Consider the following 26,519-nt stretch of genomic DNA (forward strand, 5'->3'; position numbering starts at 1 on the left):
GGGAAACAGGTGAAGAAGAGATGTTACATAACTCACCTACGACCCAGAGCTAGCAGGCGGCAGACCTAGGGTTCGAAACTGAAGTCTAAGCCTACCTTGGAAATGAAGATTAGAAACATTTGATTTCTCCTCCTCGTTTTTTAGAAGTTTCTTCACTCTGAAGATACTTCTTTTCCCCTCGTTTTTATTTACTCTTTTCTTTTTTCTAATGCCGTTATATTTAGTGTATACTCCAGTTCCCCCTACTGACCATAGCTGGAATCATCTGGTCAAGATAAAAGCTTCCATGTGTCTGGCTTCCCAGCTGGCTGAGACAGTAAAGAATCTGCCTGCAATGCAGGAGACCTGGCTTCCATCCCTGGGTTGGGAAGATCCTCTGGAGAAAGGAATGGCAACCCACTCCAGTACTCTTGCCTGGAGAAGCCCATGGACAGAGGAACCTGGTGCACTACAGTGCATGGGGTCACAAGGAGTTGGACACAGCTTAGCTACTAACACTTTCATTTAAATTATGCACCTAAATAGCAATGAACGATCCCTGCGTGATCACTCACCTAGAGCCAGACATCCTGGAACGTGAAGTCAAGTGGGCCTTAGAAAGCATCACTACGAACAAAGCTAGTGGAGGTGATGGAATTCCAGTTGAGCTATTTCAAATCCTGAAAGATGATGCTGTGAAAGTGCTGCACTCAATATGCCAGCAAATTTGGAAAACTCAGCAGTGGCCACAGGACTGGAAAAGGTCAGTTTTCATTCCAATCCCAAAGAAAAGCAATGCCAAATAATGCTCAAACTACTGCACAATTGCACTCATCTCACATACTAGTAAAGTAATGCTTAAAATTCTCCAAGCCAGGCTTCAGCAATACATGAACCACGAACTTCCAGATGTTCAAGCTGGTTTTAGAAAAGGCAGAGGAACCAGAGATCAAATTGCCAATATCCGCTGGATCATGGAAAAAGCAAGAGAATTCCAGAAAAACATCTATTTCTGCTTTATTGACTATGCCAAAGCCTTTGACTGTGTGGATCACAATAAACTGTGGGAAAATTCTGAAAGAGATGGGAATACCAGACCACCTGACCTGTCTCTTGAGAAATTTGTATGCAGGTCAGGAAGCAACAGTTAGAACTGGACATGGAACTACAGACTGGTTCCAAATAGGAAAAGGAGTACGTCAAGGCTGTATACTGTCACCCTGCTTATTTAACTTCTATGCAGAGTACATTGGAGAAGGCAATGGCACCGGACTCCAGTACTCTTGCCTGGAAAATCCCATGGACGGAGGAGCCTGGTAGGCGGCAGTCCATGGGGTCGCACAGAGTCGGACACGACTGAGCGACTTCACTTTCACTTTTCACTTTCATGCATTGGAGAAGGAAATGGCAACCCACTCCAGTGTTCTTGCCTGGAGAATCCCAGGGACTGGGAAGCCTGGTGGGCTGCCGTCTATGGGGTCGCACAGAGTCGGACACGACTGAAGTGACTTAGCAGCAGCAGCAGCAGAGTACATCATGAGAAACACTGGGCTGGAAGAAGCACAAGCTGGAATCAGGATTGCCAGGAGAAATATCAATAACCTCAGCTATGCAGATGACACCACCCTTATGGCAGAAAGTGAAGAGGAACTAAAAAGCCTCTTGATAAAAGTGAATGAGGAGAGTGAAAGAGTTGGCTTAAAGCTCAACATTCAGAAAACGAAGATCATGGCATCTGGTCCCATCACTTCATGGGAAATAGATGGGGAAACAGTGGAAACAGTGTCAGACTTTATTTTTCTGGGCTCCAAAATCACTGCAGATGGTGATTGCAGCCATGAAATTAAAAGACGCTTACTCCTTAGAAGGAAAGTTATGACCAACCTAGATAGCATATTGAAAAGCAGAGACATTACTTTGCCAACAAAGGTCCATCTAGTCAAGGCTATGGTTTTTCCAGTGGTCATGTATGGATGTGAGAGTTGGACTGTGAAGAAAGCTGAGCGCCAAAGAATTGATGCTTTTGAACTGTGGTGTTGGAGAAGACTCTTGAGAGTCCCTTGGACTGCAAGGAGATCCAACCAGTCCATTCTGAAGGAGATCAGCCCTGGGATTTCTTTGGAAGGAATGATGCTAAAGCTGAAACTCCAGTACTGTGGCCACCTCATGCGAAGAGTTGACTCATTGGAAAAGACTCTGATGCTGGGAGGGTTTGGGGGCAGGAGGAGAAGGGGACGACAGAGGATGAGATGGCTGGATGGCATCACCAACTCGATGGACATGAGTTTGAGTGAACTCCGGGAGTTGGTGATGGACAGGGAGGCCTGGCGTTCTGTGATTCATGGGGTCGCAAAGAGTCTGACATGACTGAGCGACTGAACTGAACTGAACTGAACTGACTGAAACCTATCATTCTCAACTCACTTTTGAGTCTTCCTGATACATATAGATGCATTTTTACATAGCCTTTATTAGTATGTGGGAGAAGGCAATGGCACCCCACTCCAGTACTTTTGCCTGGAAAATCCCATGGATGGAGGAGCCTGGTAGGCTGCAGTCCATGGGGTCGCTAAGAGTCAGACACGACTGAGCGACTTCACTTTCACTTTTCAGTTTCATGCACTGGAGAAGGAAATGGCAACCCACTCTGGTGTTCTTGCCTGGAGAATCCCAGGGACCGGGGAGCCTGGTGGGCTGCCGTCTATGGGGTCGCACAGAGTCGGACACGACTGAAGCGACTTAGCAGTAGCAGTATTAGTATGTATTAATACATGACCATCAAGCACTTAAATGGCATTTATTCAGTGTCAGAAATTGTCTCAAGTGTTTTATATATCTTAGTTGGTTAAGTAATTTCAACAAAAGGTTTTTGAGCATTAGGATTCTTTTATATAAATATGTTAAATTTCCCTTAACTTTATATTTATTTTTCTTTAACCTTAAATGTTGGCATTTGAATAATTTTTAGTATGGCTATGAAAACTACACAAATAATAATAAAATATAAATTTTTACTGCTTTTCTCTTTTATTACAGATTATTCCTGTGGAGTAGAGACCCAGTAGAATTATCGAGTCAAAAGATCTAGACAGTTGTAGAGTCTTGTTACGTGAGACCCAGAGTCCAGAAAGAGCCCTGTGTAAACTGAGTTCTAATGCACAGTCTGCCACCGTCCAGCCTCATGAGTCATTCACGGTGCTGGGTCTCATTTTTCTCATTTGAAAAATGAAGAGTTAGATTAGATTATCTTCCAGGTTTCCTTCTGGTCTGAGATTCTATACAGTTAATATTTCTGGACCAATGTATATAATCAACAGCATATAAGGGGCTTCCCTGGTGGTCCAGTGGTTAATACTCTGCATCTTCACTGCAGGGGCCTTGGGTTCGATTCCCTGGTCAGGGAAGTAAGATCCTGCATGTCGTGTGATGTGGCCAAAAAAAATATGATCAAAACTTTTTCTCTCTCTTTTTTTTTAATCCCCCTTTTTTTTAGGCACATGGGCTTAGTTGCTCCACAGCATGTAGGATCTTCCCGGATCGGGGATCAAATCGGGGTCTCGTGCATTGGCAGACAGATTCTTTGCCACTGAGCCACCAGGGAAGCCCTGATAAACACTTTCTATAAAAACTTTTGTTTTGTTTGTTTTTCTAGACAGAACAAGTCCAAATCTGAAATAACCAACATGGTTCGCTCCTCCACTATCACGGTATCAGACAAGGCTCACATTTTATCCATGCAGAAGTTTGGACTGCGAGATACAATTGTGAAATCACATCTAATACAGAAAGAAGAGGATTATACCTACATCCAGAACTTCAGGTAGCTCACTGGATCTTACACTGTTTCCACAGCAAAGTGATCGCTCAGCTCTCTGAAACAGAAGCACTTCCTCTGTACCCTACAGAGTCACTCCCATCATTTTCTGAATGAGTGATTCCTTTCACTCTTCCTTGGCAGGCATTTATTCTGTGCCTTTTCGGGCCAGGCATCGTGGGAGGTGTGGTGTGGTGGGAATGACACAATTTGCAGCAAACAGTTGCAGAGATATTTGAAGATAGCCCTGTGTGGAAGAAGGAGAGAGATCTTGATTTTTGGTTATGCCTCTGTGTATCTCTTGGTCATTTGGGGCCTTTGAAGAAAGTTGTTTGAATTTAAATTAATCACATGAAGTTAGTGACTGGTGATCTTTTTAGACAAAATGACCAAAAGTTCCATGAATAAAGGGTGCAGGTTTGCCAGGTCTTTTTAAATCACTGCACTGGGACTATAAGACAAAGTCATGTTGCTTCTAGAGATCAAGATATGAGTTGTCTTAGGGAGTTTGGGATGGACATGTACACACTGTTATACTTGAAACAGATAACCCACAAGGACCTGCTGTATGGCACATGGAACTCTGCTCAATGTTATGTGGCAGCCGGGATGGGAGGCGAGTTGGGGGAGAATGGATGTATGCATATGTGTGACTGAGTTCCCTTGCTGCTTACCTGAAACTATCACAGCATTGTTAATCGGCTATACCCCAATACAAAATAAAAAGTCTCCAAAAAATTAAAAAAAAAATCGAACAACAGAAAAAACCCCAGTGAATTATCTGAACACTGGTATTGCTTTCTTTCCAAAAGTAGTTGCCGGGATACTTCTCTTTTCATTTCAGTAGCATGCACAGTACATAGTCATTTTGTGGATTGTGGCTCTCTAATTGCTATTAAAGCTAAGTAGAAATGTTCAAAGTGGGTCTCTACTGTCTGAAGTTATCACAAAAGCAACAAATGTCATGGCAGACTGCAGGTCACCCCTTGGTGCCACAGTCACTTGTCTAGGACAGCTGTGACATTTCTTAAGTCTTCAAATTCCAGCCCAGAGAGACTGAAACCTGCCAGAATCAGCATCCAGTGCTCTCCCTGTCATGTCCATAGTCCTCCCAAGTGACCAGTTGATTGTCTTTGGCAACAGATTTTTTGTAGGAACGTACAATGTGAACGGACAGTCCCCCAAGGAGTGCCTCCGGCCCTGGCTCAGCCACGATACCCAGGCCCCAGATGTGTACTGTGTGGGGTGAGTGCTTCTCTTCTCGTTGTCTCTGCATTTTCCAGAATGTGTAGCTGTGGTTGAAGGGATGGGGGCATGAATCTGTAACTGAGACTTTGCAGCAGGTGAAGGGATTGAAAAACGAGCATATGCTCAATAACAGCTGCTCCTCTGTTCTGTGTGCTTCCTCATAGTAAACAGATTTCTGGCACTATTAAAGTGATGTGCTTGGCACTGGAATGCTAATAGTTAATTTTGAGTGCAATCCTGTGTTAAAAGCATGCACCTTGAACTGAATTTTATTACTTAGACATTCAATGCTTTGTTGGTTACAAAGCAAAAATATCTTTTGTGAGGGAAAGAAGGTTAAAAGGAAAAAAAAAAGGCCCCATCCAAGAACTTCCTTGGTGGTCCAGTGGCTAAGACCCTGTGCTCCGATGCAGGGGGCCTAGGTTCAATCCCTGGTCAAAGGACTGGATCCTGCAGGCCACCTTGAAGATCCTTCGGGCCACAACTAAGACCTGAAAGTGAAAGTGAAAGTCACCAGTCGTGTCCAGCTCTTTGTGACCCCATGGACTCTACAGTCCATGGAATTCTCCAGCCAGAATACTGGAGTGGGTAGTCTTTCCCTTCTGCAGGGGATCTTCCCAACCCAGGGGTCAAACCCAAGTCTCCCAGGCGGATTCTTTACCAGCTGAGCCACAAGGGAAGCCCAACTAAGACCTGGCAAGCCAAATAATTAAATATTTTAAAAGGGAGGGCCCCATTCATCAGTCTTTTTTTTTTCCCCACACCTACTGTCTTCTTACCACTGTACCAAATATTGTTGTTGGGGAGGGAGAAGCAAAGACGCCTGGGTGGTAACGTGTTTATAGAGAGCTAGGTTTCAATCTTGGAGAAGGCAATGGCACCCCACTCCAGTACTCTTGCCTGGAAAATCCCATGGACGAAGGAGCCTGGTAGGCTGCAGTCCATGGGGTCGCTAAGAGTCAGACACGACTGAGCGACTTCACTTTCACTTTTCACTTTCATGCATTGGAGGAGGAAATGGCAACCCACTCCAGTGTTCTTGCCTGGAGAATCCCAGGGACGGGGGAGCCTGGTGGGCTGCCGTCTATGGGGTCGCATAGAGTCAGACACCACTGAAGCGACTTAGCAGCAGCAGCAGGTTTCAGTCTATTTGCTGCCTGGTGCTTAGGTGAGCTAGTGATCTCGGATGTAAAGACTGGAGACTCTTCCAGGTACTTCAGGCTCATTATGAAGACGAAAAGGGCCACTGCTTGAGAAAGTACCTGGTGAGTTCCTGGGCCTTTAGTCCTTTGTTTCTGAGTGTTTGTTTTCTTCCTCTTTGAGGGTCCTGCAGTTTAGCTAGAAAGGTAGGCCTTACACAGCTTCACCAATCTGAGAATGTGCCATCTCGCACGTTACCCTTCTCTACTCCCTGACTGGTTGCTTTTCCTGATAGGTTCCAGGAGCTTGATCTGAGTAAGGAAGCCTTTTTCTTCCACGATACCCCAAAGGAGGAAGAGTGGTTTAAAGCTGTATCAGAGGCTCTTCATCCAGATGCCAAATATGCAAAGGTATGAGAGGAGTCCGGGACCTTCTGACTTTGTGTTGCCATGCAGGGAAATGCTAAGACAACTTTTCACTTCTGCGACTTTCATCAAAAGCCAGCCCTAATGGGTGGTGGTACCTTCCCTGGTGGTCCAGAGCTTGAGACTCTGCCTGCCAATGCAGAGGACACAGGTTCAATCCCTGGTCCGGGAAGATCCCACGTGCCTCGGGGCAAGTAAGCCCACGAGCCACACTACAACTACGGAAGCCTGCATTTCTCGAGCCTGTGCTCCATAGAACCACTGCAGTGAGAAGCCCGCACATCACAACAACGAGTAGCCCCCACCTCGCAGCAACTAGAGAAGGCCCCTTCACAACAGTGATGACACAGCCAGCTAGAAAGGAAGGGAGGAAGGAAGTCCTGTTGATGCTGTGATGTTCAGTTCTAGGAGAGGTTTCTCAGGTCTCGGCACCTGTAGGCTGCTGAGGTTATCACAGGGTGTGGTCAGTGAGTTGCTCGGGTAATTACCCTGTTTCCTGGTGTGGAGCAGGAGATATAGGAGTCCTCACAGCCAGCTTCCCGTCCACTTATCCTTTCACCTCCCCATTAATGCCGTGACTTGAACGCATGCCTCTCTTCCAGGTGAAGCTCATCCGACTGGTTGGGATTATGCTGCTGCTATATGTCAAACAGGAGCATGCCGCGTACATCTCAGAAGTGGAAGCTGAGACAGTGGGGACAGGAATCATGGGGAGAATGGTGAGTTCCTGGTTGGTACAGGGAGGGCCTTGGTCCCTAAGGTCTTGAGCCTGCTTCTCATGATACCACAACTACCTGTGTCCCAGCTTGAGGGTACTGGCAGCACGAGATGAACTGTCCCCTCATGCTGTAGCAGGAATTGATGGAGGAGGCCATTCCGAAATTGTATTTTAGTGACTTCCTGGCTGACTTGCCCAGTTAGCCTGCATCCTCACGGCCGCTCTGCTCTGGAGCCCCCAAGTGGGTCCTTCCATTTAATGCATGACACGTGTCGCAGAAGCTGTACTGGATCACCAAGGAAAAGAAAGAAAGAATGCTAATAATAGGTTTGCCGTTTTTCTTCTTGAAGCTGTTAAAGTCCTCCTTTTAGGTTCTACTGTGAGAGCTTAGCTTCCCAGGGGGAAGGGAGAGTGTGTGGCTTGCCTGCAATCTATTGCAGAGTGGACTCGCCTTCGCCGCTGGCCGCCTGGTCCTTCTGTCTTCTTGCATTTGTTTTCCCACCTATAAATATGTAACCCTGCTTTACTCATCTCCCAGGATTGTGACACAGACTGACTAAAAGAGAACATTTTGAAAGCCCATGGGTTTGAATGACTATCACAGTGAAGTTGGGAACTGTGCCTTTTCCGGGCTCCCTTTCACAGGGTAACAAAGGGGGTGTGGCCATCCGGTTCCAGTTTCACAACACCAGCATCTGCGTGGTCAATTCCCACCTGGCAGCCCACACGGAGGAGTACGAGAGGAGGAACCAGGACTACAAAGACATTTGTTCTCGAATGCAGTTCTGTCAGGTCGACCCAAGCCTGCCCCCTCTCACCATCAGCAAGCACGAGTGAGTCTGGCCTTCCACCCCAGGCAGTGTGCCGGGCTGCGCGGTCCAAGCCCAGGGCTCTCTGTTTCATTAGGGAGGGGACCGGGGGAGGCTTCCCACCACCTGAGCGGGAACTCTCAGCCAACTCTCGGTTATACAGGGATTACACCTCTTGGAAATTTTTAGTTTCCCAACTTACCATCTGGCCAACCTCTCGAATTTTCTCAGACACCATTTGTTCCTGGAAAATGTGTAAGATGTTTTTTTAACACAGTCCGCCTTGATGCAGCGTCATGAGAAAAGCCACGCCAGAGCAGGCGTCTCGAGCGCAGGTTTTAGAAGTGTGGTTCAGGGTTCTGCTGCCTGTTGTCTGCAGAAGCATGTGCGGTCGAGGATGGGGCTGCATTTCCCAGTCTTCACATCTTTTTCGCCTCTTGATTCAACATTTTGGAGCCATGGTTGCAGCTGCTTGGGATGTCTTGTGCTAATGTTTGTTCTCTTTATTTCATTTATCTCCAGTACTTGCTCTCTGTCTAAACTCAAGGCATATTGGAATTTCAGGCTTTACAGTAACACTTGAAACTTACGCCCCTTCTTCTTATAACAAGGAGGAAGCCACTGGGGCTGTGGTGTCTGCCAAGGAGTACACAGAGCCCAACCTCTCATCCACCTGCTGCGTCCATAGGACCATCTTGATTGGTGTGCTGGAAGCTGCCAGAATGGCTTTCCGTCTCCAGGGGACCTAGCAGGGACTGGGTCTTCCATTCTGCTGACCCGGCAGCATCCCAGTGTGTGAGGCTGCATGTCAGCTTGTCTGCATTTAGCTCGTGGGCGCATTCATTTTGGAGTGTGTATGCTGCCATGCGGCTTCTCTCATAACCCAGCTCTTGGCTTCACGTAGAGCAGTACTGGTCTCCCCAGAATGTGCAGTGTCACCTGGGAGCATCCAGTCATCATGTTCCCAAAGCAGCAGGTGCAAGAAAACACCTGTCGCATTCTGCAGAAAGAGCCGGCCAGTAACGCAGTGGTGGTTAAACCGAGACACCACTGGGCAGGTCAGGCTTTGTTTCAGAGGAACTCTGCTCCAGAAACAAAGGCTAAGAGCATGCTTTGGGGGCTGGAGTGTGCATGGAGGCAGAGGCAGCATTGTGGCATCATCTGGCTTGGGGTCCCTGAGTGATTGACAGGACTCCCAATACTTGATCTTTCCCCGTCTTCCCAGGAGAGGTAAATTATTGTCTTGCTTTTAGATCTTATTAGACTATCTTTCCAGCTGTGCTTGGTCGCTTCAGTCGTGTCTGACTCTTTGTGACCCTATGGACTGTAGCCCGCCAGGCTCCTCTGTCCATGGGATTCTCCAGGCAAGAATACTGGAGTGGGTTGCCATGCCCTCCTCCCTTTCCAGCTGTATGGGAATAAAAGAGTCAAGGAGAACACAAGGCTGTTGCCAGTGAACTTGGACCAAGATAACTGAGTAAGAGGCATGCTAGAGATGATGTTAAATGGGATGGCAAGAGGAAAAGAGACCCTGAGCAGTCAAGTTCCTTCCCCACGCAGCTCCCAAGAGACTGAGCCTCCGGGCCTTCTGTCAGAAGCACACCAGATAGGGTGGGCGAAGCCCCTCCTAATCCCTGTGCCCTTTGTGCTCTGTCCCCGCAGTGTGATCTTGTGGCTGGGGGACCTCAACTACAGGATAGAAGATCCGGATGTGGAAAAAGTGAAAAAACTCATCGAAGAGAAGGCCTTTCAAACGCTGTATGCGTATGACCAGGTACCAGCGGCCACCCAGGCACTCTTCAGGCAGCTGTCGTTGCCCTGCCCCACCCCCCAGGGGGCACAGAAAGCCTGGCTGCCCAGCTCCAGCTCTGCCTCTTCTTCCTCATCTTGGGAGGGTTCCCTGAGGAGCTGGCGCCCGCCATCCCTTCCTTCCCTCCATCTGTGCTCCCTCTCCTATAGCTGTCTGCCCCACTGGTCCTGCCCTTGAGGTTTGTCTCCCCTGGAGGCAAGAGCTGTTCTCTTTCTCTCTGTCTCGTGTGTGCCCATTCATTCAGTCATTCAAGTTGGGGCCAAAAGGGAGCCAAGCTTCTCATCAAGACGATATTAGTCCTTTGTATATTTCAGATGATTTACTGATGTTTCGAGTGGGCCCCCTGCGCCCCCTGCCCCTCAGCAGACCTGTGCCGTGTGCGGGACCACTCTTTTTCTAAAGGGCTGTGTTCACTTCCAGAAAGAATCCGTTCCGTCTCCTGCTAGCCTCTACCGTTGTTTGGGTTATCATTCCTTTCTCAGAGCATTAGCTGTTTCCCAGGACGAGAGAAACTTGTTTCTCTCTGACCTTCAGGGTACTCCTCTCAAGAGATTCTGAAACTGTTCAAGCAGTCAGAGTTGTTCGGGATGTCACGGTCCTTTTTCTTTCTACCCTGTATCTCCCTTTTAATCATCTTTGTATTGTCGTTAGTCTAAATCTTTCTGTTACCTTTATTTTTCTCCCAGTGGGATCAATTAAGGGGAAAAAAATCCCAAGTCTGTTATGTCTTTCTTTATAGAATAATCTCTTTAGTGACCCATTTTTCTCTCCCATTCTTTTCCTTGGTAAATTAGTCTCTTTATTCCCCTTTTCAGCATTATCCCTTGTCTGTCTTTTTTCTAGACTGCAGCATTCTTATTTCCCTGGGAGTTCAATACCATCTCTTCTTCCCTTCTTTTCTGGTCTCTCCTTAAGTAATAGTAACCAGTTTGTGTGTTCCCTTGCTTTCCAAATGGTTTCAAGATTTATATTTACCCGTTTCTTGTTTTTAATTTATTTTTTACTCTTCTTATTCTGGCCATGCTCAGTCTTTGCTGTGGTTTGTGGGCTCCAGGGCACGCGGGCTCAGCAGTTGCCACATGAGGGCTTAGTTGCTCTGAGGTATGCAGGATCTTAGTTCCCCCAACCAGGGGTCAAAGGCGAGTCCCCGGTATTGGAAGGTAGATTCTCAGCCACCAGACCATCAAGAAAGTCCTCATATTTACCCATTTAAGAGTCATCTTGGACTTCCCTGGTGGTCCAGGAGTTAAGACTGTGCTTCTGTTGTAGGGGCGTGGGTTCAATCCCTGGTCTGGGAAGTTATGTATGCCATGCAGTGCATCCAGAAAAAAGCGAAAAGGAAAGAATCATCTTACACTATTTTAATTTCTTGTTGCTTTTTCCTTAATAGTATTTTATTTTTAAGGAATTCCTATTTGGGGGTTTGTCAACTGTTGTCCCCTGGATAGCTGACCCTTTCACCAAAGTTAGAGCTTACAGTTCGTCACCAGGCCACACAGCACCAAGCTTGGTGCTCCAGGGAGGGGGCAGGAACACCCGTGGTTTTTCTCTTTTGCTGAGAAGGAGCTCTTAGAACCAGTGCAGTGGCAAGGAGGCCAGTTACTATCGTAATGTGTCAGGCACTGTTCTAAGTTGACAGCTTATCTTTGTAACAATCCTGTGAGGCAAATTCTATTATAAATCCAGAATTTACAGATGGGGAAACCAAAGCATAGAGCTCCCCCCAGTTCATATAACTGATTTGACAAACCTCTTTAAAGAATTTAGTTTAAACTTAATTCATAATGGTTTGCTTATACCTGTACTATATATTTATACTTACTTGGAGGTTCCCTTTTACTTTTTGGATTGTATCTTTACAGACTTTTTTTAATGCAGTTTTATCCCTCTGTATATTGGAACACCTGTGCTACACAGATGATGTGTTTGATACCTGGAAGAGAAACTATATCCATAAACTAATCCTCCTAGGGGCATCTCACTGCGATGGAGCTCAGGCCCCTCAGACGTGGATATGGTTTATAAAAGAGCATTAAAAATTGTACAGCAGGCAGAATAGTCAGCATGCTCCTCTTCCTGGGAGTTAATTAACTCAAGGTCTTACAGAGGAACTTCTTTCTGTTCTTTTTTTTTGACACTGCAGTATGTGGGGTCTGAGTTCCCCAACCAGGTATCAAACCCATATCCCTTGCAGTGGAAGCATGGAGTCCTAACCACCAGAGAATTCCCGCAGAATAGTTTTCTCATGGGCTTTTCCTTTGGGGTTAGGGTTTAGATTCCAGATTGGTTTCCTTTCTTCTGCTAATTCAAGGTTTGACCTTTTAATGCTGAGATTTTTTTTTTTTTTAATTCCATCCTTTGTGTAGCTGAGAGCTCAGGTGGCTGCTAAGGCTGTCTTCGAGGGCTTCAGCGAGGGTGAGCTCACGTTCCAGCCTACCTATAAGTATGATACTGGCTCCGATGACTGGGATACCAGGTAGGTCAGAGGTTGCTTCGGAGGCTGAGCAAATAGAAACTCAGAAAGTTTTGGAAGTACTTTCCCTCGGGGACCTACAGAGGAAGATAGGTTTCCTGTCACTTCTTCCTCAGGTCAAACATTTTCTCTCAGTATCTGTTCATTAAGCAGACTGCTTTCCTACACTTTTTTAAAAAAAAAAAAAACTTATTTCTTTGCCTGGTCTGGGTCTTAGTTGCAGCACGCAAGATCTTCGTTGTGACAGACGAACTCTCTAGCTGTGGCTCAGGGCTTAGTTGCCCTGCGAGGCGTGTGTGATCTGGTTCCCTGACCAGGGAGCGAACCTGGGCACCCTGCATGGACAGCATGGAGTCCTAACGCCTGGACCCCACCCAGGAAAGTCCCCACAGTAATTCTTAAGACGCATTTCCCTTCCAGCTATGCTTAGGGTGATGATTCCAATAGACTGAGCTTGTACTTGGTCATTAATGGTAGTTCATATTTTTATGAGAGCCTATGGGATGCTGTTCAGTACTTGTATTATCTCATGTAACCTTCTTAACAACCCATTGAAGTAGGTATGATTTATTATCTTCATTTTATAGACTGGGGAACAAAAGCCCCCCACCCCCAAATTTAAGATCCTCCCAAGCAGGCAAGCGTTGAAGCAGGATTTGAAGCCAAGCTGTAGGAATTCACGACCTGTTTTAACCAGCATCTTTTGAGGCCCACAGAGTGCTTACCCTCAGATGGCCTGATCCCCATAGGAAGGTGGAGAACAGAAATCATCCTGAACAGCGTTTTCGCTCTGAGTGCTCACAGCTGTTTGGGGGTGACACCCGCAGGATACACGCTACCCCAGGCGTCAGGCACCGCTGTGCCTCAGAGGGCTTTCAGTGTGGGCTTTGTGTTTCAGCGAGAAGTGTCGTGCTCCCGCCTGGTGTGACCGGGTCCTCTGGAAAGGGAAGAACATCACTCAGCTGAGCTACCAGAGCCACATGGCCCTGAAGACCAGCGACCACAAGCCCGTCAGCTCAGTGTTTGACATCGGGGTAGGTGGGCAGCTGGGATCAAGCTGCCATCATCCTCTAGGGAATTGGTCCCCACAGCTGAGACCACTTTTGTCTTTCTGGTCTCCTCCTCCCAGCTTGAGTGAGAGGAGGCTCCTTTTAAAAATGGTTTTAATTTAAATTTAATTCATAAATGTTTTATAGGCTTATACTTTATGTCTCTGCGTACATGGAAGTTCCCCTTTGCTCTTTGGACTGTTTCTTTCCAAACCTTTTTCTATGCAGTGTGTCAGTATTCTATATATAACATAGAGGAAGTTTCTCCCTTTTTGTAAAAGAAATCTATCACACCCATGGTTCTGAGAACATCTTTTTCCCTCACTGGCTATTTTTTAGGAGATCTTTTCATGTCGGTAAGGGTAGAGCTCCCTCCTCATTATTTTTAAGGGCTGTAACATGTTTCATAGTATGGATGAACCATGTTTGTATTGATAATTTAAGTTGTTTCCAAAATGGTGCTATGATGTACATTGCTATAGTGACCAGCCTTCACATATATCTTTGTGTGTCAATATGAACATTTCTGTAGAATGAAATTCCTGGAGGTGAAATGAGTGGTTCAGAGAAAAATGTATTCTATTTTTATTTGAACCTACAAAATTATCCTCCCAGCATCCTTACCATTTTACTCTTCTGCCAACCATGGATGAGCTTCTTTTCCCACAGTCTGGCTAATACTGGGTTTTAGCAATCTTTTAAATTTCTACCAATCCAGTGAGCCAAATGAGAAAGATACTTCATTCTTTTAGATTATACTTCCTTGATTACTAGTGAAACTGAACATCTTTTTTTTTTTTTGTCAAAGTATTGTTGACTTATAATAAATATTTTTTTAAATCTTTTTATTTATGTATTCTCCACTTGCATCTCCTCTTTAGTGACTTCTGTGTTTCCTTGTATATTATCAGTTCTCAAGGGTGCAGGCAGAGGTGCCTCAGAATCCACAAGGGTGTGGGTGGCTTGAAAAAAGCCTAATGAGTGTTATAACTAAGGTTTTATTATTGGAAGATGACAAGAATTGTAATTCAAAATATAGAAGGGAAACCCTGACAAAAGCTTCTTGGCTGATGGAGCACAGGTTTAAAAAGCCTGTGAAATGCTGCTTTGACTCAGAGCCCTAGAGAAGCTCCCGCCTGCCGGCCTGTCGGCAGCAGCAAGCATAGCAGAGACAGGCAGGGGCGTCTCTCTGCCCTGGCCTCAGACCCTGCAGAACCACTCACCCAGCTTTCACCCCCATATCTTTTTTTTCTGCTAATCGGGAAGCAGTTGATTTTATGAGAGGCTTTGCCTCTGGGGGACCCTTCTACGTCTACTGTTAATTGGCTTCTTTGTTCATTAATTAAATCTGTTTAGTATTCACTTTCTGCATTGTGATCAACTGCTATTTCCCAAGGCTGTGAATGTCCTCTAAAAGCAGCCGTCTCCAGCCTTTTTGGCACCAGGGACCGGTTTCATGGAAGACAATTTTTCCATGCATAGGGAAGAGTGGGGGGTGGTTTGGGGATGATTCACACACGTTACATTTACTGTGTACTTTATTCTGTTATTACTACATCAGCTCCACCTCAGACTATTAGGCATTAGATCCTGGAGACTGGGGACCCTGAAAAAGAGAAAGTGGGTGAAGCCAAGGCACTAAGTCTCTGTTGTTTCCCTTCCAGGTGAGGGTCATCAATGAAGAGCTGTATCGGAAAACTCTGGAGGAGATTGTTCGCTCCCTGGATAAGATGGAAAATGCCAATATCCCTTCCGTGTCCCTCTCCAAGCGAGAGGTAGAAAGGATGTGATAACGCATCTGGCTCTTCTCTTTGTAGAACATAAATCTCATCTGCTAGGTCTCAGAACTCGAAGGGGCACCTGTCAGACTCCTGGACTCTATAGTCTTCCTTGATTGGCTGCTTCTAGACAAACTGAGGCTGATGATGCCAGCTGACAGGAGAGGGGGTGTTGGTTTAGATTTGGTTCACCTCTTGATCTTTTAAACCAAAAGCCTGCAACCTTTTGTGACTCCTGTATTTTACCCATCCATGGGCCCTCCATCGGAGAAGGCAATGGCACCCCACTCCAGTACTTTTGCCTAGAAAATCCCATGGATGGAGGAGCCTGGTAGGCTGCAGTCCATGGGGTCGATAGAGTCGGATACGACTGAGCGACTTCACTTTCACTTTTCACTTTCACGCATTGGAGGAGGAAATGGCAACCCACTCCAGAGTTCTTGCCTGGAGAATCCCAGGGACAGGGGAGCCTGAGGGCTGCCGTCTATGGGGTTGCACAGAGTTGGACACGACTGAAGCGACTTAGCAGCAGCAGCAGCATGGGCCCTCCATGAGTTAAATAAGTCACAGAGGATCCAAAATATGTTTCACTTGATCTTAGTATAGCTGTGTGCATTCTTGCCCTGGGTTTGTCTTCCTACTGATGCTTTGCTTTGAGATTGAGTCCAAAATGTGGGGTACCTATGAGTTGATGAGAGGGAAGGCAGTATGGAAAAGTAACAGGCATTGGGAGAAGTCAATTTAGGGCTAAAGATTTTTCAGAGAAGTGCCACAGTATAGATCATTCAGAATTGACAGTAAAAAGTCAATTAAATGAGGATTTATGGTGAGGGTATTTTTAATGTCCTAGATGTCCAGCTGCAGGGAAGGAGGAGCTTCAGTTTCACATTTGGGAGTGGAATGTGTGAAGGATATTTTGGGTATGGTCTTTGGGTATAGGAGATTTAAACTTGGATTCTGTTAGGGAATTTTTTGTTTTTTTTTGAGTTTAGGATTTCTGAGTTAAACACTAACAACTGGTCTTTAGTAGGAGCAGCTGTGGTCTCCCAGGTAAATACTTAAAAGCATGATTTGAAAGAGATGGTCCTTCGTTTTCTTCCCAGGAAGGGCAAGGATCGCCCGGTTGGGGTGGTTGGGCAGGTTGCCGAGGAGAGGGCCCTGGTCTGACTGGTCCCGGGCTTGTCCCCAGTTCTGCTTCCAGAACGTGAAGTACATGCACCTGCAGGTAGAGTCCTTCACCATTCGGAATGGACAGGTGCCATGTCAGTTTGAGTTCATCAGCAAGCCTAACGAAGAGTTCTACTGTAAGCAGTGGCTTCGAGCCAGCCCCAGCCGAGGGTTCCTCCTGCCAGGTAAGGCCTCTGTCCCTGGCTTCCTGGTGGCTGGTTTGGGGAACACCCTACCCTGTCTTTTGCCCATTCTCCTAGAATAAACTTTTTGTTTCTGAATGTTTTGTTGTTTGCTTGAAGCTTTTTCAAAGCCCTGTGGATGTTCAGTTCAGTTCAGTTGCTCAGTTGTGTCTGACTGTTTGTGACCCCATGGACTGCAGCATGCCAGGCCTACCTGTCCATCACCAACTCCTGGAGTTTATTCAAACTCATGTCCATTGAGTCCGTGATGCCATCTAACCATCTCATCCTCTGTTGTCCCCTTCTCCTCCTGCCTTCAATCTTTCCCAGCATCAGGGTCTTTTCCAGTGAGTCAGTTCTTCACATCAGGTGGCCAGAGTATTGGAGTTCCAGCTTCAGCATCAGTCTTTCCAGTGAATATTCAGGACTGATTTCCTTTAGGATGGACTGGTTGGATCTCCTTGCAGTCCAAGGGACTCTCAAGATGGAGATCCATCCATAGATAAGATGTAAAATAGTAAAGGGCGTGAGTTCACTGTCAAAAGTATTCTCAGTCATGTGGATGCTCTATAATTTCACACAGAAAACACAGTTCTGTGAAGCAGGTGTGGCTGTAACAAGAACCCTTTCACTTTCTGTCTCACTACAGTCAATTCCTAATTGTCTGCTCTTGTGGCGAAGATAATAGGGTGGTCATCCAGAAATTATGTCCGGCCTGACCACCTGTATCTCTCTCCCAGCTTCTCCTTGGCACTGTGTTATGCTGTGAAGCAAAGGGGTTAGCTTGTTTTGTGGTCAGTTCACATGTCATATACAGATGAGAGAGCTGGACCGTAAAGAAGGCTGAGCGCTGAAAAATTGATGCTTTCAAATTGTGATGCTGGAGAAGACTCTTGAGAGTCCTTTGGACAATGAGGAGATCAAAACAGTCAATCCTAAAAGAAAGCAACTCTTAAATATTCATTGGAAGGACTGATGCTGAAGCTGAAGCTCCAGTACTTTGGCCACCTGATGTGAAGAGCTGATTCCTTGGAAAAGACCCTGATGATGGGAAAGATTGAAAGCAAAAGAAGAAGGGGATGGCAGAGGATGAGATGGTTAGATAGCATCACCAACTCAATGGACATGAATTTGAGCAAACTCTGGGAGATAGTGGAGGACAGAGGAGCCTGGCATGCTGCAGTCCACGGGGTCGCCAAGAGTCAGATACAATTTAGTGAGTGAACAAAAGCAAGTGGACAGTTCACAGTCTAATAACATGTTATATTTTCTACTGGATCCACACCTTCTTATTAATTGTTTCTAGCTTGAGTGTCTGAGAAGGCAATGGCACCCCACTCCAGTACTCTTGCCTGGAAAATCCCATGGACGGAGAAGCCTGGTGGGCTGCAGTCAATGGGGTCGCTAAGAGTCGGGCACGACTGAGTGACTTCACTTTCACGCTTTGGAGAAGGAAATGGCAACCCATTCCAGTAATCTTGCCTAGAGAATCCCAGGGACGGAGGAGCTTAGTGGGCTGCCGTCTATGGGGTCGCACGGAGTCGGACACGACTGAAGCGACTTAGCAGCAGCAGCAGCAGCAGCTTGAGCGTGAAGTGAAGTGAAATCACTGTTGTGTCCGACTCTGTGCGACCCTATGGAGTGTAGCCTACGAGGCTTCTCTGTCCATGGGATTTTCCAGGCAAGAATACTGGAGTGGGTTGCCATTTCCTTCTCCAGAGGATCCTCCCGACCCAGGGATCAAACCCCGGTCTCACATTGTAGGCAGACGCTTTATCGTCTGAGCCACCAGGGAAGTAGAACCTAGCTTGAGCAGTGCTACCTAGAACGTGAATTTAATAGCAATTACCTATTCGTGTTTTTGTTTACTGTTTTCAATTCCCCTTTGGACCATAAACTCCTTGTTCACGTGTCTCTTGAGTGTGCGTGTGTGCATGCTCAGTCTCTTCAATCGTGTCCAACTCTTGTGACGCTATGGACTGTCGCCCGCCAGGCTTTTCTGTCCATGAGTTTCTCCAGCAAGATACTGGAGTGAGTCGCCAAGCCCTCCTCCAGAGGAGTCTCTTGAGTGCTGAGCATGTAGATTCTTGCTGGTTGGCTGATACCTCTTATTTCCTTCCCCTAACTCTGTATGCCCGACCCTCTGCCAGCCCGTCTTCTCGCCCCCTTTCCTCTTGGCCTCCTGCCAACCAGCATTTCTTTTTACTTTTTTTTTTTTTTTAGATTCTGCCATTGAGATTGAATTAGAGCTATTTGTAAATAAGACCACAGCTACAAAGCTCAACTCGGGTGAAGACAAAATCGAGGACATTCTGGTTTTGCACTTGGAAAGGGGAAAGGATTACTTCTTATCTGTGTCTGGGAACTACATACCAAGCTGCTTCGGATCGCCCATTCACACGTTGTGCTACATGAAGGAGCCGATTTTGGACTTGCCACTAGAAACCATTAGAGAGCTGGTGAGTTACTTGCCACAAGAAAACATCTAGAAGGATGTAGCAGCCAAGCCAGTCAAGTGAGAGGCTCTCATGCCTGCCTTGCCAGGGACCTGAGGGTTCTCTAGCCTCCATGGTGTTTGCCTATGCTGTCAGATGTGTACTGCTGTGTATCGGACATCCTGACAGTTTTTTGTGGTTTGAAACAACAGCAAGTTATTGCTTCTCATGTGAGTTTCCATTGTGGCTCTTTTGCTGGTCTCGCCCAGGCTCATTTTTGTCAATGGCAGCTGTGCTGGCCAGAGGGTTCAAGGAAGCCTTCCTCTCTTTCTAAAATAATTTTTCTTTGTTTATTTTTGGCTGTTCTGGGTCTTGGTTGCTGCAAGGGCTTCTCTCTAGTCGTGAGCGGGGCCTACTCTCTAGTGCGGTGCTTGGGCTCTAGGGTGTGCAGGCTTCAGTAGCTGCGGCATGTGGGCTCAGTGATTGCCGTTTGCAGGCTCATTGGTTGTGGCACATGGCCTCCGTTGCTCCATGGCATGTGGGATCCTCATGGACCAAGGCTGGAAGCTGTGTCTCCTGCATCAGCAGGTGGATTTACCACTGAGCCACCGGGGAAGCCCCTCCCTTACTTTCTTGGTGTTGGCTGCTCACTGGGCCTCTCCCTCACTATGGGCTCTTGTCATTCAGTAGGTTGGTCTGAGCTTCCCTCAGTAGTGGCAAGAGTTTGAACGCAGAAACTGTAAGGCCCCTAGTGGCCTAGCCTCTAAACTCACATGGTACCATTTCTGCCACATTTTATTGATCAGAACAAGTTGTGAGGTCAGTCCAGATTCTAGGGACAGGGCAAGACTACCTCTTGATGGAAAAACTGTGAAATGTTTTGCTGTGTTTTTTGATCCTTCATAATATTATTAAAGAAATTCAGCCACAGATACCAAGATAATGCATGTCCCTGCCCCACAATAGTTATTTCTTTTCCTGTTTTAGTCATCACTTTTTTTTGTTTTGTTTTGTTTATTTTGTTGGCTGCGCTGCATAGCCTGTGGGACCCTAGTTCCCCAACCAAGGACTGAACCTGGGCCCTCGACATTGAGAGCTTGGAGTCCCAGCCACTGGACCACCAGGGAATTCCCTGTTTTAATCATCACTTGGTGTATTATCCTAAAATAATTTTCTGAGATCTAAAAAGATTCATATGCAGACTTACAGATATTGAACACAAAGTTATGGTTACCAAAGGGGAAGTGTGGGGACAGAGAAATCAAGAGTTTGGGATTAACATATACATACTTCTATATATAAGATAGATAACCAACAAGGACCTACTATATAGCACAGGGAAGTCTGCTCAATATTCTGTGATAACCTGTATGAGAAAAGAACCTGAAAAAGAATAAATATATGTATATGTATAACTGAATCATTTTACTGTATACCTGAAACAAACACAAAATTGTAAATCAACTATCATTTCAGTTCAGTCACTCAGTCGTGTCTGACTCTTTGCAATCCCATGGACTGCAGCACGCCAGGCTTCCCTGTCCATCACCAACTCCCGGAGCTTGCTCAAACTCATGCCCATCAAGTTGGTGATGCAATTCAACCATCTTGTCCTCTGTCGTACCCTTCTCCTGCCTTCAATCTTTCCCAGCATCAGGGTCTTTTCTAATGGATCAGTTCTTTGCATCAGGTGGCCAAAGTATTGGAACTTCAGCTTTAGCATCAGTCCTTCCAGTGGATATTCAGGGTTGATTTCCTTTAGGTTGGACTGGTTGGATCTCCTTGCAGTCCAAGGGACTCTCAAGAGTCTTCTCCAACATCACAGTTCAAAAGCATCCATTCTTTGGTGCTCATCTTAATCAACTATAGTCCAATAAAATTAATAAAAAGTTCCTATGGAGATAATTTTAATACAGGGGAGCTAGTTTGGAACAGATTTTTGGCAATAGGTATGCTTTTCTTTTTCCTCCATTTCATTTTTTAATTTAGGGACTCCTGAACTCTCTTCTCTCCATTTTATGGATGAAAACAGAGGCCTAATAAGGGGAGTGATTTTTGTCACGGATCTGTGTAGTGAGTTAATCCTGGACCTCAACCTTGCTTTTGGGTTTTGGGATTCCTAAGTCTGTGCTCTTTTTTCACCAGACCACACCATTTCTCTGGTTCTGATGGTGAAAGTGCTAGAGGCAGGATGTTTGTTTCTAAGATGCTACATATTTCACCTGATTCATTGAAACTACTTGCCATAAGCCACTCCCAATTCTCAGGAGTCACTTTTCATACCTTGATCATGCCACCTGATTTCATTTTTGCCTGATGAGCATTTGCTTAGGGACATCAAAACGCTTCCCTTCTTCCGTGGGTCTGCGTCCCCATATCCTGCGTTCTCCTGAAGCCAGCCTGGTGAAAGCTCCATTGGTGGACCTTCTGATCATGCTTTTTATTTCTTTTCAGACTCTGATGCAACTCCAGACTGAAGATAATGGGAGCCAATTGGAGAAACCCATGGACATCCCCAAGGAGCTCTGGATATTGGTTGATTACCTGTACCGAAATGCCATCCAGCAGGTAGGTGGTGCTGAGGTAGGTATTCACACCTGACAGAGGCCATGCTGCCTTGAGAAAGAGCATCAGCCCTGAGAACTTTGGGCAGAAAACACCTTTACCCTGCAGAACCTGTGGAACGCTGCTCTTCCACCGTGGAGTGGAGGTTGACAGGTTCACGTGCCACACTCCCATGGGGCCCCGCTATGACATATAGCACCCAATTCTTCCTAGGGGAAGCAGCCTGGGAGGGCCTTCTGGGCAGAGCATACTCCCTCCCTGGGCCTCTGGGGTCCCCCAGTAGAAAGGCATCTGAAACCTTCTCAGAATGTCAGCCTGCTTTCCTTTGCAGGAACTCTCATCAGCTTCTAGGAATGGGAGGGGCTCACTTGTTGACAAGCCAGACAGGCAGGGGTACCCGTGCCGTCAGGCCGTGAGTCAGGAAGCCTGATTTCCAGAGTGGGTTGGGCAAGCTTCCTGGCATCAGATTGGTCAGTTTCACTGACTGGTTTGTCTGGGGCCCAGGGAGACCCATAGAAACTCTGATCTACTGCAGCTCTGCCACTTCAGAGCAGTGTACATTCTTAGCACAGTGTCTCTCTGCTTTTCCCCTCAGATTTATTGAGCATTACAGTGTCCCAAACTCTGTTCTAAGTGTTTTGCAGCACAACCTGATTTAGTTCTCATAGTAGTTCTCAAATGAGGAGACAGATGCTCAGAAATGGTGAAATAATTTGGCCAGGGTCCCAGAGCTGACAGATGGGCAGGATCGGGATTTAAACCCAGGGAATCTCTAGAAGTCACCTTCTTAAGGACTGTGCTAGTCTACCTTCTCTTCAGAGCTCCTTCCAGGTGTAACTTTTGAGCAATACATATAATATTGTTACTGTTCAGTTATTGGGCATTGAGTCATTTTGTAAAACAAATGAATATACGGGATCCTAGGATTCATGGAAATACCTTTATTGCCATAATCTCATTTTCTCAAAGCACTGAGATACCTTTTTAACTTTCTCCATCTTATAAATGATATACCTTCTTTGTTTTTTTTTTTTCTGGTTAATCCCTCTTAACACTGCAGGAACCATAGCTACTTTAAAGTTTTCCCTTCAGCTCCAGTACACTTGCCTGGAAAATCCCATGGACTGAGAAGCCTGGTAGGCTACAGTCCATAGGGTCGCAAAGAGTCAGACACGACTATTTTAATAAATGTTTATAAAAAAAATAATAGTTTTCCCTTCGGTCAGATCTCCAGGGATCAAACTTGCACCCCCTGCAATGGAATCACAGCATCCTAATCACTGGACTCCAAAGAATTCTCTCATAATAGAAACATTATTATGCTCAAGACCTGTTGTGAGAGCATGACTGGGAAGGCCTGAGAGATGAATTAGCCACATCAGCCTACATCACATTGTCTACTGGGTTGATTCAAAAGCCTCAACATGCTCTCCCTTTCTGTACCCTGCTGGTGATCATGTTTCTAGGTCAGGAAATCATTGCTGACTTTCTGAGAATAGAATTATTTTGTGACTCTCTTCCTTTTTTCAGGAAGATCTGTTTCAGCAGCCAGGCCTGAGGTCGGAATTTGATCATATCAGGGACTGTTTAGATACTGGGATGATTGATAACCTCTGTATCCTTTCAGATGTTCGTGTGCCCGTGTGTATATGTGTGTGTGCATATGAGTAAGAGAAGTGAGCAGAAGGAAAGGGTGATATTTTAAGGCTCAAAATCAGACACTGTGAACTCAGCTGTCATGTTTTTCTTATTTAAAGTTTGCATAGAGAAGACTTTACAACCTTGCTGCTGCTGCTAAGTCGCTTCAGTCGTGTCCGACTCTGCAACCCCATAGATGGCAGCCCACTAGGCTCCTCTGTCCCTGGGATTCTCTAGGCAAGAATACTGGAGTGGGTTGCCATTTCCTTCTCCAGTGCACGAAAGTGAAAAGTGAACGTGAAGCCGCTCAGTCGTGCCCGACTCTTAGCGACCCCATGGACTACAGCCTACCAGGCTCCTCCATCCATGGGATTTTCCAGGCAAGAGTACTGGAGTGGGGTGCCACTGCCTTCTCCATTTACAACCTTAAGCAACCAATATATCAGGAATTTAGGAGAGCCCAGCTAAGCTAACAGCTTGGCCCCTTCACGATGTCAGTCCAGCATCTGAGCACTGAGCAGAGAGCCTGACTGGGCACGCAGCACTCTGGCACGTGCTGGCTCCCAGGCCTTTTCCTAACAGTGACCATGGCAGCAGTGTCATCTATTCCTTAACGATGGGCCCAAAGCTGCTAGCAATCATTCTGTGGCCGAAGCCCTGCTGCTCTTCTTGGAGAGCCTGCCAGAGCCTGTCATCTGTTACAGCGCCTACCGCAACTGCTTGGAGTGTTCCGGCAACCTCGCAGCAAGTAAACAGGTGAGGGCGAGCGTGGAGCATTGCCGTGTTCATGGTGTAACCCTGGGTCTCATGGGGCCTACAGGAAAAAAGTGGCTACCATCCCCCAAATGCAATGTCTTAGAAACTCAACTCCAAGTCTTTCCTTCCCAAACCCATTCTTCCTCTCATGTCCCTTTTCCTCTTAATGGCATCACCATGATTCCACTGACTCAGCCCAGAAAACGGCGTCATTCCTTCCTCCTCCTCTTCTCACCTCCCACATGTGCTATCCCCTTACTCTGCCACTCTCCTTCTTTCTTCCATTCTAGTCCCACTTTCCTTGGTTCAGGGCCCTGCATTCATGCTCTGCCTCTGCTAATTGGTTTTGCGAACTGCCATTAGATCTGGGGTTCAAAAGTTCTCATCAGGTCCCCATTAGTCAGAAAGGCTCTCCACTGCCAAATAAGGATTTTCTTAAACCAGTATTTGGGACTGTTTATGATCTCACCTAGTCGTACACATAAGTAACCTGCTGGAGCAGAATAATCTAGAAAATATGCTAACAATACAGGTTCCCGAGTCTTACCCCACCTCCTCTGAATCAGAATCTCTTTTGAAATATATTTTGTGCAAGCTTTGCCACCAATTCTGAAAGGCAGACAGCCAGAGTACTTTTTGAATTCTAGCCTGATCAACCGTTCCAGGCTTAGGGCCTGTTCAGACAGTAGTGCTCTTACCAAAACTGACTTCTCACAATGGGTTCTCTCTTCTTATCTCACAGTTTTCCTTATCTTGCCTTTTTCTACACTTTCTTTTGCCCTAAATGCTCTAGTCCTTACCTCTGCAAGTCCAATCTTCACTTATATTCAAGACCCAACTGAGATGTTTTTGACTTTTGAGAACATGCAGTTAGAAATTTGACCTCTAAATTCACATAGCACTTGATCTGTGCTTCTCTTTTGGCACCTGTGATGAGTGATCAGGGTTTTCTACACACAGTCTTTCTCATGTACCTGGATCGTGTACAGTCAATTCCTGGAACGTAACAGCCACTGGAGAAATGATTGAATGAACAAAAAGACAAATATCAATTCTCCCTCTCTCAGGTCATTACTGCCCTTCCTGCGTGCCACAGAAATGTCTTCACCTATTTGATGGCGTTTTTGCAAGAATTGCTGAAAAATTCAGCAAAAAATCATTTGGATGATAATATTCTAGGTAAGCCAAGGATGTGTGGAAAGCAGTCTGCAAACTGACTCATTACAAGAAGGGTGGTTGAGGAAGGTCCCAAGTCCACTGCAGTGGAACTAAAACCTCAAGCTCTGGGCAAAGTTTACCCTCAGATAGTTATTTTAAAGCAGAAACTATTGCCACGGGGGCAGCCCTCCCCACCCTTTAGAACATGAGAGTAAGTAGTACTTCTGCTGAATTCTGTGTCTTATGTGTTTTTCATGCAGCCAGCATATTTGGTAGCCTGCTGCTTCGAAACCCAGCTGGTCACCAAAAGCTTGAAATGGCAGAAAAGAAGAAGGCTCAAGAATTTGTTCACCAGTTCCTCACTCACCCGGAGCCTCTCTCTCTCCTCTCCTATTCTGCCTGAGACAGCCAGTTACCAGCCCCACCTGTTTCAGCTCCAGAGCTGCCCTAAGAGGATATGAGCCCACAGGGAAGCCTGAGTGGCAGCTGCCTGTTTCTTGAGCCCAGACCGCCCTGTCCACCATGACCATCACACTCAGTCCTGCTGTGAAGACATTGAGGGGAAATCTACCACAGTAAAACTGACATGCAGTGTTCAACTTTAGTTTTTTAACATTTTTTTTTTTAACGTTTAAACAGCCATACTCCTTGTGCTCAACCTGCTTCCAAGGCATACAGTGCCTTCCCTGTAGCTTGGGCCGAGCTCCCCACAATCAGGTATTTGAACAAACTCTGGAGTCCTGAAGGATGAATGAGGATGCAAATACAAAGAATTAAATGGAAGCTGCTGGATAAACAGGCCACACAGCCTCTCCAGGTGCTTTCAGTGCTCTGTCCGAGGACATGGGTGTACCCATATGCAAACCCTGCCCCGCTTCCCACTCATAAATATGGCTCAACAACTCTGGAACTGGCCACCTAGCCTCCAAGGGCAATACAGTGGCTTGAAAATGAAAATGCTGAAGAAACTGGTGTTCTGGTGAAACAAGTGGAATTTACCAGGCCAACAAATCCTCCCAACTGTATATAATGCATTCCCTCTGTGTGTAATATATTTTAATGATAAATGTATTTTTAACAGTGGTTGCTTGTTTTTATCTTTTTAGAGATGGCAGGTCTCAGCAGCTGGACATTTGTGGCATAAGCACTGGGGGCAGCTGGTCAGGGGCCAGAGAGATACTTGCCTGGCAGTCTGGTGATAACAACCACTATTTACATTTTTCAAGGAAGAGCTAGTACAGGCATGGCCCAACCCCTTGACCCCTGATCTAATTTCTGAGGGTTGTCCCACGCTGAATAAGTAGCTTATAGGGAAGACGATTGTGGCTGATAAGAAGTTCCGACAGCTAGATCTAACAGGCATTTATAAGTCTGG

General features: G+C 46.2%; 1 protein-coding gene and 1 long non-coding RNA gene across 5 annotated transcripts in view; one reads left to right on the forward strand and one right to left on the reverse strand.

The window, feature by feature from the left end:
* Nucleotides 1–26,227, forward strand: part of INPP5B (inositol polyphosphate-5-phosphatase B) — a 54,743-nt gene extending 28,516 nt beyond the window's left edge. For all 4 annotated transcript variants that reach the window (XM_061412456.1, XM_061412455.1, XM_061412454.1 and 1 more), the window contains 16 exons: nucleotides 3,632–3,799; nucleotides 4,937–5,038; nucleotides 6,477–6,591; nucleotides 7,209–7,325; nucleotides 7,970–8,157; nucleotides 9,796–9,907; nucleotides 12,310–12,419; nucleotides 13,315–13,450; nucleotides 15,130–15,240; nucleotides 16,433–16,595; nucleotides 18,816–19,051; nucleotides 21,482–21,595; nucleotides 23,123–23,207; nucleotides 23,859–23,986; nucleotides 25,054–25,165; nucleotides 25,405–26,227. In XM_061412456.1, the coding sequence (XP_061268440.1) occupies nucleotides 3,632–3,799; nucleotides 4,937–5,038; nucleotides 6,477–6,591; nucleotides 7,209–7,325; nucleotides 7,970–8,157; nucleotides 9,796–9,907; nucleotides 12,310–12,419; nucleotides 13,315–13,450; nucleotides 15,130–15,240; nucleotides 16,433–16,595; nucleotides 18,816–19,051; nucleotides 21,482–21,595; nucleotides 23,123–23,207; nucleotides 23,859–23,986; nucleotides 25,054–25,165; nucleotides 25,405–25,547 (2,140 nt within the window). In that variant the 3' untranslated portion in view covers nucleotides 25,548–26,227. The remainder of the gene's footprint in view (nucleotides 1–3,631; nucleotides 3,800–4,936; nucleotides 5,039–6,476; nucleotides 6,592–7,208; nucleotides 7,326–7,969; nucleotides 8,158–9,795; nucleotides 9,908–12,309; nucleotides 12,420–13,314; nucleotides 13,451–15,129; nucleotides 15,241–16,432; nucleotides 16,596–18,815; nucleotides 19,052–21,481; nucleotides 21,596–23,122; nucleotides 23,208–23,858; nucleotides 23,987–25,053; nucleotides 25,166–25,404) is intronic.
* LOC133244817 (uncharacterized) lies at nucleotides 167–13,318 on the reverse strand. Its single transcript, XR_009735524.1, has 2 exons — nucleotides 13,142–13,318; nucleotides 167–4,040 (listed from the first exon to the last, which is right to left on the reverse strand). It is a non-coding gene; the product is annotated as an uncharacterized LOC133244817 (long non-coding RNA).
* Nucleotides 26,228–26,519: the final 292 nt, after the last annotated feature.

This window comes from Bos javanicus, chromosome 3 (genome assembly GCF_032452875.1).
Source record: "Bos javanicus breed banteng chromosome 3, ARS-OSU_banteng_1.0, whole genome shotgun sequence".
Taxonomy (NCBI): domain Eukaryota; kingdom Metazoa; phylum Chordata; class Mammalia; order Artiodactyla; family Bovidae; genus Bos; species Bos javanicus.